Genomic DNA, 13879 nt, shown 5'->3' on the forward strand with positions numbered 1-13879 from the left:
GCCTCAGGGCATGACTGTGGGCCCTAACCACTTGCTTCCACCAGACTTCTTAAAAGTCATCTTAAAAATTATAAGTCAGGGACTTCCCTGATGGTCCAGTGGTTAAGACTCCACGCTTCCAGTGCAGGGGGCGTGCATTCGATCCCTGGTCAGGGAACTGAGATCCCACATGCCGCGCAGCACAGCCAAAAAAAAAAAAAAAAAAAAAATTATATAGGTCATATGTGAGTTTTCTTGTTAAAAAAAAAAAAAAATTAAAGCATTATAGATAAAACCAAAGTCCCCTTTGACAAATCCTCTTCAGTTCTGGTCCCTTTCCCATCTCTCTGGAGGTCAACTCTGTTACCAGTTTGCTACTTCTCTGTCCAGGCCTTTTTCTGTCCATGTATACATGTACTCATGGAGAATCTAATTGAAAGTACTGTTTATGTGCATGTGATTTTTTTTTTTTACATAAATATCATACTGTACATATTTTTTTTCAATTTTTTCACCCAGTATGTTCTAGAGATTTTTCCATGTTTATATGTAGAGATCTACCTCATTCTTTTAAAAACCACTGTGATGTATGACTATTACCACAGTTTACTTGGCCATCTCCCTTTTGACGCGTAAGATGTTCCCAGTTTCTTCTGTTACACACAATGCAAACTTTTCTGTTTTAAATTTACCTCCCTGGGGTCTTTGTGCAAATGCCACCTTCTCAGTGAGGCCATCCCTACTGCCCTAAAATCCCACCCCCAGCGCCTGCATTCTCTGTCCCCTTTCTCTGCTTAATATTTTTCCATAGCACCAGCCGCTTTCCATTGCACTAGCTCCTCTAACATGCCATTTACCTTTTTGTCTTATTATCGTAGTAACAGTATTTCATTTATTATCATAATTTAAGTTTTATGAGGGCATCAATTTGAATCTGTTTTATTCACTGATGTTTCCCCTTAGCCTAGAACAGTACCTGGCACATAGTAGGTACTCAAGAAATCCTTTCTGAACGAATGGATAATATGCACGTGTGTGGATATTTCTCCAGGGTAGACTCCAAGTCTGGACTCTCTAGGTGATAAAGTTTCCACATTTCTTATTGTAATAGATTCTGCCAAACTGTCCTCCGAAGTAGCCATAGGGATGGACACATCCCTGGTGGTGTCTGAGGGCACTCCCTTCCCTGCCCTTGGCACGCCGGAAATGACCACGCTCTCGCCTTTTCCCGGCAGACTTTGACGAGTGCTCGGTTTATGGCACCTGCAGCCAGCTGTGCACCAACACAGATGGTTCCTTCACGTGTGGCTGTGTGGAAGGGTACCTGCTGCAGCCAGACAACCGCTCCTGCAAGGCCAAGAACGGTAGGTGGGGTCACCCGTGGCCATACAGCTGGGCGCCCTCAGTGTTGTTCCCTGATGGGGAGTGGCCGGAGAGGTCCCAGGGCCACTTGCTGCATTGACCCTTCTCTCCTCCATCTACAGAGCCGGTAGACCGGCCCCCTGTGCTGCTGATTGCCAACTCACAGAACATCCTGGCTACATACCTGAGTGGGGCCCAGGTCTCTACCATCACACCCACTAGCACACGGCAGACCACAGCCATGGACTTCAGCTATGCCAACGAGACGGTGTGCTGGGTGCACGTTGGGGACAGTGCTGCCCAGACACAGCTCAAGTGTGCCCGCATGCCGGGCCTGAAGGGCTTCGTGGATGAGCACACCATCAACATCTCCCTCAGCCTGCACCGTGAGTCACCTGCTCCAGCTTGGAGGGCAGGGAAGGGCAGGGGAGATGGGCAAGACACAGCCTGTCTGGGACAGAGTCAGAGGGATGTTCGGGATGACCCCTGTCTGGGGCAGGAGCCTAAACAAAAGCCCCTGACGGAGGCCGAGGCAGGGGGTTGCACATGATGACACTTGTTTGGAGCCGGGGCAGAGTTATGGCTGTGCTTCCTCCCCTCTCTCTGAGCTGAGTCTCTGACGGCTCCTGCATTTCTGGCTCAGGGCAGAGAAGGACCTCCCAGGAGAAGTGCCCGATGGGGGCAATAACTGGTCAACCTCCGGGGACCAGGGGCTGTCCCTTTTCAGAGAGAGGAGTGTTGATTAGTCCACAGAGGGGCTTTCCCACACAGCGAGAGCCAGAGCAAGGGAAAGAAGAGGCCTGGAGCCGGAGGAGCCTTGCTAAGTTGTGGCTGAGGGCAAAGGAGCCGTGGCCAGGCTGGGTCCACCTCCTCTTCCATCATTTCTCTTGGGGGCATCTCCAGAACGGACTCCCTGCTGCAGCATGGCTGTAGGGGTCCTGAGGCTGTTTCTAGGGGGCTTTGTGGCAGGAATGAGCCCAGAGGAGGAGTCGTGAGCGCTGGGGCCATGTGAGCGTTCTCAGATATCCTGGATGTTCCCCTTCGGGGCTCCCTCCCAGGCCATACTTCGCTGTCTCAGAGGTGGAAGATGGGCTGTCACTGGGGATGGGGCCAGGGCATAGATCCACTGCCTGGAGCCGTCCTGCTCATCTCAGATGCTGCTACATAAACAAACAAAACATCTGGCATCATCACATTTCCAGGAAATGCACCACAGGGCTGAGGGGGGAGGTCTGGCCTATGGTTGATCTCACCCCCCAGGAGAGAGGGTAACTTGATCTGTGACCTTGAGTAAACCAGAACTCCCTGTCTCTGCTTTGATTTCCTTATCTGCATAATGGGTTTGAGCTTGTCTGGCGAGATCAGATAAATTGCAGAGAAAGCCAGAAGTAACTAGAGGCCAGTGCACACAAGGTTTAGGATGGTAAACCTGGGTCCTGTCTAGAAGATCTTGAAGTTCCTTCTCTGGGTCCCCATGTGATGATCCCCACAGAAGACCAAAATCCCAGGAGGACACAAGGGCTTAGTTTTTGAGGAAGCAGGGGTTCCTCCAAGAGCCCTCACCCTCTTGCAGCCTCATTGTGTGGTCCACACCTCAGCTGCAGCCCTTCCACAGCATCCCAATAGCTGTTGGTGACCAAGGCTCACCTGTGATAGACCTGTCCTCCTTGGAGTGCTGGGCTGGGGGCTGCCACGCCTGGTTGGCTGAGCTCTTGAGGGGTGGGCAGTCGTGGTAGGTAGGGTAGTATTAGGGTGAGACCCCATGAGACCGCTGCCTTCTCCCTGTTCCTTGTCGACGGTCCCACCCAACAGTCCTGTCTGGGCAAACAGCTCCAGCAGTTCCCTCCCTGGCCCTGCCTCAGGGCAGCCAATGGGCTGATGAGCTTGTGGGTAGGTGGCTGGCGGGGGTGCCCTGATGGGAACCTTTTTTGCTCTGGCCTGGCCCCTCTCCTGCCTTCCTCCCCAGGAGAAGCAGGAAATAACCTCAGGTGGGTACCCCTCCCTTGGCAAACAGAGCCTTGCCTTCAAAGTTTGCTAGATTCGTTGGGCCCCTCTGGGGCAGAGTCCAGGAGGCCAGAAGAGACCGGAAGTTTCTGGGGAGAAATGCTGCTGGGGCAAATGAATGGGTTCCTCTTGCCCCAGCCTCTGTCCCTTCCTCCTGCCCTACCCCCATCCCATGCCCCATGCCGCCTGAATGTCTGGCTGTCACCCTGAGGATGGTTGTTTTGCTCTCATCCCAATGTCTGGCTGTCACCCTGAGGATGGTTGTTTTGCTCTCATCCCACAAACTAATTATGGACCCTGAGCTGAGGATGTCGGAAGTGTCTCTCCCCAGCACCCTCCCCCTGCCCCCAGTTCATCCCCCTTCCCAGGAGAGGCAGATGGCCTGCCCTGGTGTGCAGCGTGGCTGGTCCCAGGCACTCACCTGTGCAGTGGGTTGCCGGGCCTGTAATTAGCTCCCCCAGGGGCAGGAAGAAGAAAGGCTGCTGCTTTCTCCTGCTTTCTCTCTGCCCTCTGGGGGAGCCCTCCCTGCAATCATGCCATTCTTGGCTGACCGTGACCTCCGTCGGACCCCTGGCCTGAGCCCCATGCAGGGGGGAGGAGTCTGACAAGGGTGAGGTGCTGGAGCCCAGAGCCCAGAGGCTGAGAAGCCCGCCTGCTGGTGTGGGAAGAAGGGGGAGCCTGCCCTGGAGAAAACTCTGGAAACAGAAATAGAATAGAAAGAAGGAAGGAGGCCAGGAAGTGAGCCTGTTTCACATGGGTCCTCGGGCGTTTGTGAGCCAGGCCTGCTCAGTCCTGAGCCCTCGGAGGGCCCCTCCCAGGTCCCACAGTGGTTGGTGCGGCTTCGTGACTGGCTCTGTGGAATAGGCTTAGGGCCGAGGTCCGGCCTTTTCCTGTCTGAGCCCAGCTCCTTCCCTCCGTTTCTACTCAAGAGTGGGGAGAGACCCACTGACCGCATCCTCACTCGTTCTGACAGGTGTGTGTGCGTGTGTGTGCGTGCGTGCCTGCGTGTGTGTGTGTGTGTGTTTTCATCCCTTAACAGGCTGGGCTGCCAGCCCTTCCTCCCCCAGCCTGTGTCTTGCATTGGCCTGGGTTGGGGGGTGGGTCTTAGGAATCAGTCCTCATCTCTTCTCCTCCCTCCTGGGATGTAATTCCACAGTCCATCCTCCCCTCTGCCGCTGCCCCAGCAGGACGGGGAGGTCTCTGAGGACTCTGATCCCATGACTAGAGAACATGATGGGGTGAGCCAGGAGACCCTCAGGGAAGACCGTGGCCCACCCCTCAGGGTTTACTACTGCCTTTCCCAAAGCAGGAATGCCTTGATTTTTAGGTCGTGTATGGACTTGCATTTTTTATTGTTATAGTTATGTTTTTATGTAATACCCATTAGGAAACTCCTACAACTAGCATATCAAATCTATGATTTCATAGATTGTTTAGGATGCAGCAAAATAAGAAAAGTGAGTTGATGTAAAGAAATGGTAGGTAAATGGTAGAGCAAGCTGTGCATAAACATGGCAAGCATTTTGAAAGTGACAGACAAAAGACTGAAGTTCTGGAAACCGAGGCCAAGAGGAGTTGACAGGCCTGGCCTGCCCACCCTACCCCCCACCTCTGACCACCCTCTCAAGGAACCTCAGGCCCTGTCCCGTCCCCTGCAGGGCCGCCCCTGGGCAGGACTGGAGGTCAAGTCTGCTTGACCCCAGCCCAGCCCAGCCCTGCATTATCTAGGCTTCACTCCTCTGACTTGTCTTCCCTGAACTTTGAGGATGTTTCTACTGTAGAAAGAACGAGCACAGACTGCAGGAGCGGGGCCCTGGGAAGATGTGTGTGTGGTGAGGGGAGGTTCTGAGGTTGCAAATAGAGGCCTTGAAGGACATAAGGTTTGCTGAAGTCACTTCGTTTGGGGCTGTGTATGAGGGAATGCTCTGGAGGGGTCCTCGGGGGTCCTAGGGTTTCCTCCCTGTACCATGCTGCATGGGGAAGGAGGAGATTGGAAGGGAGGCCCAGAAAAGGCCTCCTAGGCTGCAGGCTGCAAGGTTGCGAAATGGGTCCCCAAGTCCAGCTGGCCAGCTTCACTTTTCCCTCCCTCTCGTATGTGTGTGTGTGTGTGTGTGTGTGTGTGTGTGTTTAAAATCACAACAGGAAATAGGGCAGTGATTTGTCTAGAGAAGGGGCAGAGAAAGAGAGAGTATCTCCTCTGAGTCTGATGAACTGGCCTCCCCACTGGAAGGGGAGCCGTGCTCCCACTGAGCTGGGCACCCAAGGCCCTCTCAGCCCCCACCCCAACCTACAGAACATTTCCAGTGTCACAGATGAAAACTGGCCACCTGCTTCTTTGGCCTTTCCACCCATTGGGTGTCAGAATATTGGGGGGCTCTCGCCAGCCTACTCTTGGCCTTGGGCCCCCCGCATCCTGGTGCTTTTGCTTCCCATTCCCATTCCGAGTTTCCTAATCATTTAATGGCCCTTCTCTCCTCTTCCTGGCCAGGCCAGCCCTGTGTCTCCCGGCACAGCTCCAGCCCAGTCCTCTCCTCCCCCGCTGTCTCCTTGAAGTTGCCTCTCCACCCAGCCTGCTCCCAACAACCCCCTCCCTGTTTTCAAGCCAAAGGAAGTAACTTAAGCAAGAGAGATGTGTTTTAGAGCCCAGCAAGAATTTCTCAATAGTGGGAAGACCCTTGTTCTGATTCTGAATCAGAGTTGCAGAGTCCAAGCATCTCATCCCCGGGACCCAGGACTGAGAGCCTGTGTGGACCTGGGCCAGTCAGGGGAGGGGAGCGGGGCTGGAAGTACAAGCGGGGCAGGAAGGGAGCCCAGGGACAGAGCTGACCCAGTGTGGCTGATCCCCGGACCTGCTGGTGGAACAAGAAGAGCTGAAATCAGGACCCAGCAGGAAACAGGAGTGTGAGGACATGCCATTTAGCAAAACTTCTGCCAGGCCTGCCCCGTGGTCTCCTCCCTACCTGCAAAGGCCCCGGGTTCCCGAGCATCTCCCCCAGCCCTTGGGTGAGATCCCAGAGTGGCTCTGACAAGCAAGAACGTTGCCTGGCAGACGTCTTGTCCCACTGTCTTAGGCATCCTCAGGCCAGAAAAGGAGGATCCTGGCAGTAGAAGGGAAGGAAAAAATTAAGTCCCAGCTCTAGGACAACAGAGTGAGCACTCAGCATTCACCAAATATTTGTTGAATGAATCAGTACGTGTGTGTCAGGCGCTGGGGACAAAAGTGAAAGACCTGCCCTGCCCTTACAATATTTGTAATCAGGTAAGCAGGCTGTGATAAAAGGGGCTTATGGAAGCCTGCAATACAGAAATTTTCCTTCTGGGGGCCTGAACTGTCTTGAAGAATAAATAGTAGGTGTCAGCCCCAAACTGCCCACCTGGAGGGCCTACCTTCAGTCAGGAGGCCACAGGGCTGTGGCTGGAGGTACAGATGGAAAAGGTAAGGAAGGATGGGGTTGAGGTGAGGGAGGATCATGCAATGGTATGAACAACAGCTCCCATTTGTGGAGCGTTTATCATGTGCCAGGCCCCGTGCTAAGTGCTGTTAATGCACCATCCCATCCCAGATCAGCAGACTGAGACTCAGAGACATCAAGTGGCTTGCCCATAGTTCCACAGTTGGAAGGTGACAGAACTAGGATTCACACCCAGGCTGTCAGTGTCTGGAGGCTGTCTGGGCCCAGGGCAGAGCAGAGTGATGGGAGAGGCAGGGAAGTTTCCTGGAATAAGGGCAAGAACTCAGTGTGTTCACTGGGGATGTGGTTAAGGTAGAAATGGGATTTTCCTTCCTCGTCCAGAGACCTGGTACCCTATTCTGCAATCTTTAGGTGTGTGGATGTGTTGGGGGATATTTCCTCAAGGCATAGAGACTCTCCTCCTTCCCCAGAATTATTTTAGGAAGAGTGACTAGAATCCTGCGGCTGAAGTTAGGGTCTTCTTAGGAATGGGCTGGGGGCTGTTGTTTTTGGAAAAGCAGCCACCGTTTAGGGAGACACCTCTTGAGTGATGTGAAGGATGGCAACGTCGAGGAAAGCTGGAGTGGTGGTGAGTGCCGAGCGCTGAGCATCAGGGTTGGGGCACAGGGAGGGCTCAGCAGTTACAAACACACAGCCCAGGTCTATTCTGGGGCCTGGAACTGAAAGTCCTTTGTGATATCGAAGACAGGATGTGGTCTATCCTCTGTCTCATTACGCTCCCAGCTTCCTAGCCTCCTTCTCTACCCTGGGATCCCTACCCCTCAGCCTCCAGACCAGCCCCACACTCCTCCCATCACCACACAACATCCCTCCCCTTGGGTTTACAGGATTCTCCTGTCTTCAGGATCTGGGGCCTTTGGCCAGAGAGCCCTTGTGGAGGGTGCTGTGAGGTGGATCAGTCCCGAGAAGGCTGGGCCACGAGGGGCCAGCTGCCCTCTGGGCGTGTGGAGACAGAATGTCAGGTCCTCCAGGCCGAAGCCCAGGACTCCAGTTGCCCCCTCCACGCCCCGGGACAGGGGGCAGTGGCCCAGACACTGCCTGCGGGGAGCCCGGGAGGGAAGGTGCCCTCTCCCAATTTGAGCCCGTCTCACTACACTTGGAATGGGAAGAGTGGCCAAGCTTGTGTGTGTGCGTGTGAGTGTGTGCATGTGTGTGAGTGTATGTGGTGGGGTGGGCAGAGGAGTCTGGACTTTAGAAGAGAGGAAGATAATGTGGTGGAGGGGTTGGATAACAAAGGATTTTTGCTTGCAACTAATAGTCTCCAGCTGCAAAAATACCAAAGGGGAGCCCAGGCCGGGCTGGGGACTCCAGTTCTTGCCAACTCCTCACCGGCCTGCTGAGTGGGGCCCTGTCTGGCCTTTGGGAGGTGGAAGAGGAGACGAGCCAAGGGTAAATACCTGAGAGCGGGACGATCCTCTGCCTTCCTTTCCAGGCCAGGAGGGAGGCTCGAAGGTCGGCCATCCTGAGGCTGGAGGGGAGGATGTGGAACTGCATCTGGGATGGGGGGAGCATCAGATCCCTTCAGGTTTCTTCCTCCTCCCCTCTTGCCGAGGGAAGGGTGGATGGGAGAGCAGGGGAAGGGTGTTGCCAGCCTTGGAGCTGGGCAGTGACTCAGGGAAGCCTCAGGAAGTTGGAGAGAAGGACGCAGCTGCCCCAGCTGGTGCTGGGAAAACAGCTTTGAATGATGAGGTTCGTCTACATGCCAGCATCCCCCAGACCCCCACCGTGCCCACCAAGCAAAGGGCACACAGCCCTGTTTGCCTTTCACCCACCCTGCTGGCTGCCTGGGACTGCGGCAGGGTCCACCCACCCCCGCCCCCCTGGCCCCAGCTTGGGACCTTGGCTTCCTCTGGACGCGGTCCAGCAGCGTTCATTTTCATCTGTTTTCTCTGTGGTCACAGTGTGGGGTAGTTTGCTCGCCTAACCCCTGCACTGGGCCCTCTTCCTACCCGGCCTGGGACCCAGGCGCCCAGGCTGCTCTGCCCCCTCTCTTTGACCTTGTCAGTAGGGGACAGTACTGGGGCTCAGAGGAGAGAGTTGCTGGGTTTAGGGACACATCAGCAGTCACAGGGGTAACACCCCACCCCTGTGACCTCTTTCTCTAGTCATCTTGGGGTGGGGTTCAACAGGGGGGACCTGAAGAGGAAACTAGTTTGGTGAGAGTCTCAGATTGGCTCTTTCCCTTCCTCCCTCAGCCTAAGTCCTGTGACTGTGAGTCAGTGTCAGGGCCTGGCCAAGTTCCTTGGGAGCCGCGTTCCTGTTCCCTTTGCCCCCCACCCCTACCCACTGTTAGGAAACAGCCCCTGAATCCCTGTGAGGGAGGGGGGAGGATTAGGGAGGGCTGAGCAGAAAGCCTAGTCATTATACCTGTAGCTGTGTAGGCATTGAATAATCCTTACCAGGTTGAGTGTGGCTAGTGGGGATTTCAGTAAAAAATAAATAAATAAATAAAAAAGTTTCAGCCAAAGACAGGTGGTCCAAAGATTCCTTTTTACCTGCTGAGGAAATTGGTGGAAGTGGAGTGCAAGGCAGGGGTCCCAGGGAGTCATTGTCTTGGAAACTTCCCAGCTTGCAAGAGGTATCACCTCTGATAGCGGTAGTTGGAGGGGGCAGTGGGTGGATGGGAGCCAGTGGGTCCTGGAGAGAAGGAGCTGCACTGCCCCCCGGGAGGCCAGCAGGGGTCCCGTCCCCAGACTTCCTGCCTCCTAGACTTCCTGCTGCCCTTGCCCCACCCCTGATCTCTTAGGCCCTTTTTGCCATAGACTGAGTATGGGCACCTGGTCTCCATCCTCTTCCCCCACTCCCACCCTTCTGAAGCTCCCCCTCTTTCTGAGCCATGCCTCAGTTTACCTTCAGAGTCCTTTGATGGCTCTCCTCCTCTGCACTCTCTCCTCCAGCCCTATATCTTATTCCCTGCTCCTTCCCACCCTCCCGAGGACTGGAAGAAATTGAGAAATAGGGACATTGAAGAAACAGGGGAATGGGAGTGAGTACAGGAAGTTTGCCCCATGCCACTGGTTCCAACCTTTTGCCACCATGGACCTTCCCTTTTCCATCTCTGTGGACCCCATATTTGGACATTCTCTTCTCTCAGATTGGATTTATTGATGGATGCCCTGCTTTTCCATTTTTAAAAGTCATGCAGCACGTACGGCTTCCAGTCAGTGCTCCTGGCTAGTGTGATATAACTTGACGTACCATACAAAGATGATGAAAGTCCAGCCAAAAGCAGAGATGTGTGATGTTTTCTTAGCCTGAGTGCTCTTATCTCAAGTAAAAGCAGATTTTAAAAATTCTGGAATGAGCTAGTAGACCTATCCTCACTGCCTTTTGGAACCCCAAGAAGATGGTCCCATTCAAGCAGGGGCTAGAGTTGGGAAACCTGTCAGTCAGCCAACCAGCCAACAATTACCCAGTGCCCCTGTGTGCCCACCCTGAGCTCGGCATGGGGAGCAGGGCTGTGTGGGGGGATACGCAGAGACTTCTCTTTGGAGAGACTCTGTTGGTGAAGGGTGGCCAAGAACACGAGGCAAAACGTGCCACTGCCAGTAACTCCCGTAAGAGCTCAGGGAGGAGAGACAGCCGTGGCATGGGTGGTAAAGGAGGGCACCCCACAGGAGGTGGGCTTCCCACGGTAGGTTCTGCACCAGCAGAGGATGGGCATGTCTGTGGGAGGACCTCCCCCATAACCCTTCCGTTCACACTCTCCAGACGTGGAACAGATGGCCATCGACTGGCTGACAGGCAACTTCTACTTTGTGGATGACATCGACGATAGGATCTTTGTCTGCAACCGAAACGGGGACACGTGTGTCACTTTGCTAGACCTGGAGCTCTACAACCCCAAGGGCATCGCGCTGGACCCTGCCATGGGGTGAGCGGGGCAGGCAGGGGCACTGGCCCTGGAAGGAGGAGGCAGAGGCTGTGGTAGAAGGGAGGGTGCCCAGTGTCCAGACCCCATTTAACATGCCATCTGCTCACAGGAAGGTGTTCTTCACTGACTACGGGCAGATCCCCAAAGTGGAGCGCTGTGATATGGATGGGCAGAACCGCACCAAGTTGGTCGACAGCAAGATTGTGTTTCCTCATGGCATCACGCTGGACCTGGTCAGCCGCCTCGTCTACTGGGCCGATGCCTACCTGGACTACATTGAGGTGGTGGACTACGAGGGCAAGGGCCGGCAGACCATCATCCAGGGCATCCTGGTGAGGAGGAAGTCTCGGCCGGGAAACCCTTCTCTAGGCCTCCTGGGAGGGCGGGGGACAGAATGGGAGCGTGGTTGCCCTGAGCCCTCTGGTAGGGAGGGGGTGGGCACGAGCATCCGGGGGAAAGGACAGGATATGGCTTCCACTCGGATGGCCACAGTCATTTTAGAGACCACCGTTTACTTCCCTTTTCTCATTTGAGTTGGGTTCATACAACAAGCCCCTGGAAAATGAGCAGGCAGGTGTCTCAGTTCCCTTTTGGCAGCTGAAAAAAGGCAGGATTCAAAGAGGTTAAGTGATTTACTTGAGGTTACACAGCTGGGAAGTAGCACTTGAACCTAGTCTAGAAGCCCTTCCAGCTCAGAGATGACATCTCTATTCTGGGATAATTAGGGTGACCCTCCATCCCGATTTGCCTGAGACTGTCCCAGTGTCAGCCCTGAAAGTCCCCTGGGCCAGTCTTGGGCAAACTGGGACAGTTGGTTACCTTAGATACATTATGCAGGTAGCAGAGGCAGTTATCAGGCTTGCTTGGGGCCAGTCTGTTCTCTCAACTCTCCCAAAAGCTGGGAGCTAGAGGCGGGCTAAGAATGTTCTCTGTGGACAGAGTGTAGGGCCCAACTCTACTTCAGTGCAAAATCATCCCATCATTGAATATGTGCCTGGTTCTGAGAGGGATATGGTTCCTGCCCCCAAGGGGTTTGAGCGGAGTGGGTAGAGTAAACCCACAGATCACCAGACAGTGGATTACAGCCAGAAATGGAGTGTGGAAGGAGAGACTGTCCTCTCTGGTTAGAAGATTCCAGAAGCCCTTCAAAGAGATGCTCTGTGAAGGATGGATGGGATTTGACAAGCAAATCTCAAGAACAGGATAGTCCAGAGGAGACAGGAGTAAAGCACGGAGTCAGACAACTGGAATGAGTTTGGGAATGCAAGTAATGGAGTCTGGAAGAGAAGCTGAGGGGCTCACCAGGGGCAGAGAGGGAGGATTCTCTTCTCCTCTCACGTTGACCGTTCCTGCCTGCCCATCTCAGATCGAGCACCTGTATGGCCTGACCGTGTTTGAGAATTATCTCTACGCCACCAACTCGGACAATGCCAACGCCCAGCAGAAGACAAGTGTGATCCGCGTGAACCGCTTCAACAGCACCGACTACCAGGTCGTCACCCGTGTGGACAAGGGAGGTGCCCTCCACATCTACCACCAGCGGCGTCAGCCCCGAGGTGAGCGGGGTTCCACAGCCCCTCTAGGGACACCCCTGATTCTCTTGTGGCATGACTGCTTCTCCTAGTCATCCACCCCAGACTACCTCCTCTCCCCCGTCTGCTTCCCCTGCCGCCCCTTCCTGCCCCTCAGCCTCCAGATCCCACCCCCAGGGAGCCCCTTGCCCCTATTCTGCTCGGGACGTAGATCACCGCCCCCACCCCCAGTTCCCTGGCTGGTCTAGGATAGAAGCGTCTGGCTGTGGGCAACAGTGTGACTCTGTCCCCTGACCACAGAAGTCCCCACCCAAGAGTCTGAAGGCTGGGTGGTGTCAGGGCGGAGGAATGCCAGTTCTGTGGCTTCCGAATCCCCAGAGGGGACAACAGGCACAAAGACCTTAGCAGGAGGGAGAGTGGTCAGACTGCAGGAAGCCTTCTCAAGGCCTGGCACAGGGGCTTCGAGGGGTCCTGACCAGCTCTCCACCCTGCCCCAGTGAGGAGCCACGCCTGCGAGAATGACCAGTACGGGAAGCCGGGCGGCTGCTCCGACATCTGTCTGCTGGCCAACAGTCACAAGGCGCGGACCTGCCGCTGCCGCTCCGGCTTCAGCCTGGGCAGTGATGGGAAGTCGTGCAAGAGTGAGTGACAGGGAAGGGCTTGTATGCCTGATGGGGTGGGACAGGAGGGGTCCTTACCTGCCTCCCATAGCGCAGCTGCATCTGTCTGAGATGCAGAAAGATGGAGGGGCTTACCCAAAGTTTCACCCTAGTGAGGGGCAGGGATGGGACTTGCGCTCCCATCCGAGAGCAGGGCTTATCCCGCTACCCGACTCAGGCTCCGGAGAACACTGTCAACTGGCCCATTCATCCCTTCATTCCTTCATTCATTCAACAAGTATCTAGTGAGCACGCGCTGTGTCTGGCACTGTCCTGGCAGTGAGGGTTCAGCACTGAACAAGATAGATGTTGTCTCTGGCCTCATGGAGCTTATAGTCTGGCAGGGGAGGCAGACAAACACATAAATAACTTGAGGTGAGGGTAGGTGTTAGGAAGAAAATAAAGTGCAGCTTAGAGTTAATGATGACAGCGAAGGCTCCAGTTTAGACAAACGTCAGGGAGGGCTTCTCTGCGGAGGTGAAATTAACGTCAAGCTCTCTGTGAAATGAGGAAGTGAATCATATGAATCATGTACCTGAAGGAAGAGCGTTTCTGGCAGAGGGAATCTATAGTGCCGAGGCTCAGAGGCCAGCGTGAGCTTGGTGTGCTGGAGAGCAGAGAGGCGGCAGGGGGACGGGAGTGGGGCGGCACGTGAGTGAGGGGAGATGAGGAAGGGTGTTGGATTATATTCTAACTGGAATGAGAAGCTCTGGGTGGCTTAACAGATTTGATTCACGTTTGTAAAAATGATCATGCTGGCTGCTGGGTGGAGGATGGGCTGCAGGGAAGTGGCAGGACGCTGTTTCTGCGGCGTAGGCAAGAAGTGATGTGGCTTAGACTAGGATGAACAGAGGAAGTGGTCAAAAGGGACCTGATTCCAACATATTTGGGCCACTAATTTCACTACTCAACAGAAGGCACTTACTGAAAACATGCTACTTTTGCCCCATTTCCCACCCCTAGAGTGCATAGGAAAAACTCCCAGGACGTTGTTCC

General features: G+C 54.6%; 1 protein-coding gene and 1 long non-coding RNA gene across 2 annotated transcripts in view; one reads left to right on the forward strand and one right to left on the reverse strand.

The window, feature by feature from the left end:
* Positions 1-13879, forward strand: part of LRP1 (LDL receptor related protein 1) — a 79622-nt gene that overhangs the window by 13848 nt on the left and 51895 nt on the right. Inside the window, exons 5-10 of the mRNA XM_036865744.1 lie at positions 1215-1343; positions 1464-1727; positions 10530-10692; positions 10802-11024; positions 12059-12248; positions 12722-12865. Coding sequence (XP_036721639.1) covers positions 1215-1343; positions 1464-1727; positions 10530-10692; positions 10802-11024; positions 12059-12248; positions 12722-12865 — 1113 coding nt within the window. The remainder of the gene's footprint in view (positions 1-1214; positions 1344-1463; positions 1728-10529; positions 10693-10801; positions 11025-12058; positions 12249-12721; positions 12866-13879) is intronic.
* On the reverse strand, positions 1194-8545 carry LOC118901938. The gene is made up of 3 exons (XR_005021497.1): positions 8216-8545; positions 2407-2501; positions 1194-1326 (listed from the first exon to the last, which is right to left on the reverse strand). It is a non-coding gene; the product is annotated as an uncharacterized LOC118901938 (long non-coding RNA).

The sequence above is a fragment of the Balaenoptera musculus genome, chromosome 10 (assembly GCF_009873245.2).
Source record: "Balaenoptera musculus isolate JJ_BM4_2016_0621 chromosome 10, mBalMus1.pri.v3, whole genome shotgun sequence".
In the NCBI taxonomy this organism is placed as follows: domain Eukaryota; kingdom Metazoa; phylum Chordata; class Mammalia; order Artiodactyla; family Balaenopteridae; genus Balaenoptera; species Balaenoptera musculus.